General features: G+C 39.4%; 1 protein-coding gene across 1 annotated transcript in view; it reads left to right on the top strand.

The window, feature by feature from the left end:
- The window catches only part of LOC102216079 (amino-terminal enhancer of split-like), a 6,766-nt gene extending 3,920 nt beyond the window's left edge, over nucleotides 1-2,846 (top strand). The window contains exons 4-7 of the mRNA XM_005723685.2: nucleotides 304-348; nucleotides 442-504; nucleotides 1,057-1,131; nucleotides 1,568-2,846. Of these exons, the coding sequence (XP_005723742.1) occupies nucleotides 304-348; nucleotides 442-504; nucleotides 1,057-1,131; nucleotides 1,568-1,807 (423 nt within the window). The 3' untranslated portion in view covers nucleotides 1,808-2,846. The remainder of the gene's footprint in view (nucleotides 1-303; nucleotides 349-441; nucleotides 505-1,056; nucleotides 1,132-1,567) is intronic.
- The last annotated feature ends 3,187 nt before the right edge of the window (nucleotides 2,847-6,033 follow it).

Here is a 6,033-nt window from a genome sequence, read left to right as displayed (position 1 = left end):
AGTCAGAGATGCAGCGTCACTATATCATGGTAAGTGTGGTAACTCATTTCTGTGGTATGCTGCGTATTTAGTTTTTAAATCTCCCACCACAGTCTCATAGTGTCGCAATAGATATGCAGAAATCCTCAGGTTTACTCACTGCATGATGAGGCACAGATAAAAAATGACTACACATCTCAAAATAGAGTATAAAATACATGCATGAAAGAGAGAGTAATTAATCAAAAAGGGTTGTTGTGTGTGCGCGTGTCTTTGTGTAGGCGTGTTCTAAATCTTTTACTTGTCATCCTCTGTGCACTGTAGTACTATGAAATGTCCTACGGGCTGAACATTGAAATGCACAAACAGGTAATCATCGTCTTCATTCATTCATCCATCCGTCTAGTAACCCGGCTTTCTTTGTGTGTTGGTCTGACCATTTTTGTTTTTCTTCTTTTGTAGGCTGAAATAGTGAAGAGACTAAATGGGATCTGTGCTCAGGTGCTGCCTTACCTGTCACAGGAGGTAATGATTCACCTTTTACTTAAACTTTACACCCACTGGCCCTTTTATTTGGTACACGTTGAGAGTACCAGATTGGACCCATCTGGAAACAGTCTGGTCATTCTTCTCTGGCATCAACAAGGCGTTTTGGCCCAGAGAACTGCTGCTCACTAGATATTTTCTCTTTTTCCCACCATTCTCCGTAAACCCTAGAGACGATTGTTTGGGAGAATCCCAGTAGATCAGCAGTTTTTGAAATACTCAGACCGACAATCATGACTTAAGTCGCCTTTTTTCCTCTAAATGATGCTCAGTTTGAACTCGAGCAGGTTGTCTTGGTCATGTCTACATAACTAAATGCCCAGTGCTGCCCTGTGATTGGCTGTGTTAGCAAGCAGTTGAACTAGTGTGTGGAACAAAGTGGTCGATGAGTGTATGTTCTCATAATATTGATGAGAAACTTTTTTCTCTTTTTTTTTTTTTACTCCAACTTTATGTTTTAAAGAGGAAATCTGTTTTTGTCGAAGCTTTTCTTGTGCGTATTTGTCTCTGAACTTGTGATCTTTGTTTTAGCATCAACAACAAGTCATGGGCGCTATTGAAAGAGCCAAGCAGGTCACACCTCCTGAGATGAACTCCATCATACGTGTGAGTTTGTCATTTGTAATGTCCACCAGATGTTGCTTCGTAGCATGCTGGTTAGGTAATTTTGACTGGGGATGGGCCCGTTTTGCTCCCTCATTGATGGAAATTTGTCTGTGAACGCTTATTTCTAATTGTCAGGTTTCTATTGGTTGTGTGAACAACATTTACCACATTGTTATTTTTGTGTCACTTCTGTTTAACCGTATTAATAGCAAGAGAATAAATGGTGTGGTTTGCTTTCTGCAAATTTGGAGAAATAGAGATATGAAACAGAGATAAAATGCCACGTTGGGTTTCTTTAGCATAATGATCACCACAGTCCTGCGTGCTTGGAGTTTGTGCTGCAAGTGTGATAACTAATCACACTAGTTTTATAGTGTTCACACTTCTTTTTTTTACAGATGGTAAACTTATATTATCTAATGTGTTGTTTTTGCAGCAACAGCTTCAGGTGCAACACCTGTCCCAGCTTCAGGGCCTGGCTTTGCCAGTAGCCCCGCTTCCCCTGGGCCTCACCCCACCCACTCTGCCCGCCGTCTCCTCCAGCTCCGGCCTGCTGTCCCTCTCCTCCATCCTGGCCAACTACTCCCACGGCCAGCCCCCGGTAGCGAAGGAGGACAAGGCCAGAGATGTCGCAGAGAGAGCACCTAGAGGGGACGATGGAGACAAGTCAGACTAGTGCAGAAAGAGCGAGGAGGTTTGGAGAGGGATGGTATGGGGTGTAATAAATGTCACAAAAAAAGGAAAGGGTGTCTGGAGGCCTGTCTACTGAGTGTCAATGTAGAAGAGTAATTGCAAGGATGATTAGCAAAAGGACCGAGCTTAAACTTTTGTAAGTGCTGAAGATGAAACTCCTGAATGGCTGAGAGTAAATGTTCTTATTATTTAGTGGTAATAGACTTGGTTCAGGCTTCTAGACTTTAATAGATGTGTGGGGTTTTTAAAAAAATTTTTTTTTTGTTCAAGCCACTGTTGTTAGGCTTAAATCAAGATAAATGTTTTCCCATTTGGAGAGAGAGCTAAGAAGGAAACACAATAGCAGTACCCTGGTAGATAACCGTCAGATTTATTTTCTCTTCCATCTTTTTGTTATCAGATCTGTTTAGTGTTTATTTCCACGTCCTCTGTAGTCCCTCTGATTGAGTCTCAATGCAGTCTGCCAGTCATAAAAAGCAGTTTTAACAGCTCCACTCCCCACATACTGCTTTACTGTTGCTCACGACTTGCTAAAATGAAATCATCTTTTTCCAAAACGTTAACTGGAGCAGTTTTGTCAGTAATTCCATTAATTTACTCTGTTAAGTGTTATGTTCTTCATTATTCCCAACCGTTGGATGCATTACCAGAGCTGTGTGCATTAGTCCCACATAAATCAAGTTGTGTTTTTTTTTTTTTTAAATTTCAGAAAGATCTTTAGTTTGTACAAATGGTAAAGTAGCCAACTTGGAAGTTAATATGTAGTAGGTAGGCCTAGCTGCCCCTGTGAGCTCCACATGGGATGTGGACCATTGACATAAGATCATGGACCCCGCGTCTTTAAATGATAAGAATAGATGCTCTGAAAAAAACCCCCAACTCATCTTGTTTTTGTAAACTGAGACAGGTTCTTATAAAACATAAAGATTCCTGTGTGTTAGAGTGAATGTGATTGGAAAGAAGAAAACACTTTAACTTTACTTTTAAGCACCTTTTGTGTTCTCCTTTGACCCCCCCCCCCCACCCCCCCTTTGTTCCTGCCCTTTCCCCCTGCGGGTCCACAAAATTGATCCCTAAATAGGATCTAAATGTTAAAACAGTGTGGTTTTGACATATAGCCAAGCGTTGTGTTTTTATAGGTTAGCAGAGCTTTTTTAGTTTTAGCTGAGATTGCGTTAAGTACCACCTTTCTTTTTATCTGTGACTACACGAACCTGACATTCTCAGCATTTTGAAACACGAGCTGTATTCCAACCACATACTTACTGTCTTCATTATACACTATGGGTAGCAAGCTTTTCATGTAGGTAATGTGCAAAAAAATTTAATATGCTGTTTTTGTATTAATGAGAGTGACTTCTTTTAGCTTTGTTACCATCATGGAGATGTGGTGAGATTTTGTTTTCGGCTTTTTCTACCTGTGATCAGCTCCCACATATAATTTCTTGTTGTTGGACAGTCATTTCCTCCCAGTTTTGTTTGAATTCTGACAAATGTGAATATTGAACAGAGCTGTAATTCACTTTCATTATTATTGTTATTATTATTATTATTATTAATAATAATAATAATAAAAATAATAATAATAATAAAGATGAGCAGTATAGCTTTAAATAGCTTTATCACCTTTAATATAAATAAGGATGTTATGTACAAATAGCAATTAACCGTTTGACTCATTCATTAATATAGATTATTAAGATATCAAAATGTTATTGTTGAAAGAAGCATGATTAAAATGAATTGGACCTGCAGTGTTAAAGAGCAGCAGTTCAGCTGACCACTTCCAACCAGTCACATGAAGGTCAAACTAAGCATCAGAATGGGGAGGAAAGGTGACCGTGAACGTGGCACGGTTGTTGGTGTCAGACGGGCTAAACTGAGTATTTCCAAAACTGCTGTTCTACTGGGATTTTTCCCAGAGTACAGTGCGTTTACTTCATTCAAACGCCCTCCAGAGAAACCAGATCTCAATCCAATAGAGCATCTTTGGGATGCAGTGGGACGGGACGTTCGTGTCCTGGAAGTGCAGCCGACAAATCTGCAGCAGTTGTGTGGTGCTGTCATGTCGATATGGATCATAATCTGTGAGCAAAGTTTCCAGCTTTTTGTTAAATCAATGACAAATGTTCTGAAAGCCAAAGGTATTCCAACCTAATACTAGCAAGGTGTACCTAATAAGGTGGCTGGTGAATGTAATTTGAAGTGGCTTACAATTACTATAATATGTTTTAAATGTAGTGTATTGATGTTGGAAACATCAGGAGGCATTCTTTGGTAGTTTAGCCATGTTAGACTAATTTAGACTAAAAGTTGATCCGTGTTAAACGATAACAGTAAAATGAATCTTTAGTAAATACGATGCAGGCTACACACACTCAACAACTCCAAACCTGCTAATTTAGTAGTGCAGGTTCAGGCCTAGAGGTAAAAGCAGACTGTTGGATTTTTATGTTGTTATATCTGAAAAGGAGCAGCTGCTCACAGATGTTTTCAACTTTAACCGATAATAATAGGGAAATGATTCAAGTGACATCTAAGAAAATGAAGATGACCGTTTTCGAAAATGCTACCCAGGAGGTTATATGCGTGTTGATAATTTCCCATTTTTGTGATCTTATATATCAAAACTTGTATGCATAATGTTTGCAGTTGGTATGTGGTATGAAACTGGTGAACAGCTCAAGTTTATGGCTGAGAAATGTTCATTTTTTTAGGCAGCAGAGGGCAGCAGTGCTCTTCCAGTGATTTATTATGGGTTATAAAAAGCATGGAAACAGCCCCAGGTTTATCTGTCTTATTCAGTCACATTATTGCTTTCCTCTCTTTTCGTTTTTAAGATTGTATGCTGACCACAGGTACACTGCAGGTGTGTCAGCTGTTCCTCCCCTGTAATGTGAGTGCTTTCCAGAGCTTTGATAACCCAGTTTTTAATGTCCAAGCATAACCCTTTTCCCTCTGTTTTAATTTGAAAAGCACTTAAGTTGTGGCTCACTGCTCCTTTTGTTTTTCTTCTTCCTGTCTGTGCAAGTGTTGGGGAGCTGGAGTATCTCCCTCCCTGGAGATCTGACTTCAATATATCGAGTGCGAGAACAGATCATTTAATCATTAGCACTCTTTATACTGGCGTCAGCCTCTGTAGAAATCCTCCCTTGGCAAAACTCAGACATGTGAATGGTATGTGTGTTTGTTTTGCTGTGAAGGGCCAATTTGTATACATATGAATATATCAATATACATATTTTTTAAAGCATTTTTGTATGTTTCAAAGCTGCTTTTTAATGTGTGTGTATCATGGAGGACTTCGTTGTTGTACGCGTGCATTACAAGCCTACGCTACGAGAGGCACAATGTTGTATATCCCATCTCTTTTTTTTCTCCTGTTTTCTCTTCCATTCATTCTCTCTCAGTAGGCTGTAACACTTAACTTTGTTTTCTAGATTTGTAAATGTTTTATCCTTTTTTTTTCTGTGCAAATGAAAAACTGTTAAATGTGTCTACAAACACAGTCTCATTTCAAAATACCCGGGACAAAAAAAACAAACAAAAAAAAAAGATGTAAACAAGCAACTGTGTACTCTGAGAATGAATCAACCTTTTAGCAGTAAGGAAGCGTCTCTGGTGCCTTACAAATAAAAGATGTGATTGAGAGTGGTCATTTTTCTTCTGGTGGCAACGCACATGGGAAGGGAAAAACAGTAAAGGGCATTGCTGTCGTTATCGCGCTGATACATATTAAGTCAGCGCTGAAATGAAACATTTGTGTTTTGCTTGATAGTCAACTCCTCTGCAGCTTGATGGAATAGTTGAGGCATGAGTGTTTTGTACTCCCAGTCCACTGAGATACATGTTGGCGTTTCGAGGAGTGACTCAACTAAAAATTCCTCTTGGATGAGTCGAGGTATAACTGACCAGGTCAGATTGAAACTGGTCTAATCAATATTTCTCATGTGAAAAGTTGTTCAGTGCTGTTAGTCTGATCCTCCTTATTTGAAGGAAAAAAAAAATTATAGTTTTGTGGGGAAAAGTTTTCACAGAACACCCCATAATTCAATAGCTTTTATACCATCTTTTAGCAGCAAACCTGGCTCGGGGTCGTTCACGACCCAATTTCAGCTAAACTTTAGTTGTTGGACATATGGCCTCTTAACTCTAGAATACTTTGGTGTACAGAGTAGTTCAACAAGCCCAGATCACAGGCCTCCACCA

This window comes from Pundamilia nyererei, unplaced genomic scaffold, assembly GCF_000239375.1.
Source record: "Pundamilia nyererei isolate P.nyererei 1_Seehausen unplaced genomic scaffold, PunNye1.0 scaffold00010, whole genome shotgun sequence".
Lineage (NCBI taxonomy): Eukaryota > Metazoa > Chordata > Actinopteri > Cichliformes > Cichlidae > Pundamilia > Pundamilia nyererei.
This window is presented reverse-complemented; position numbering and strand designations above follow the sequence as displayed.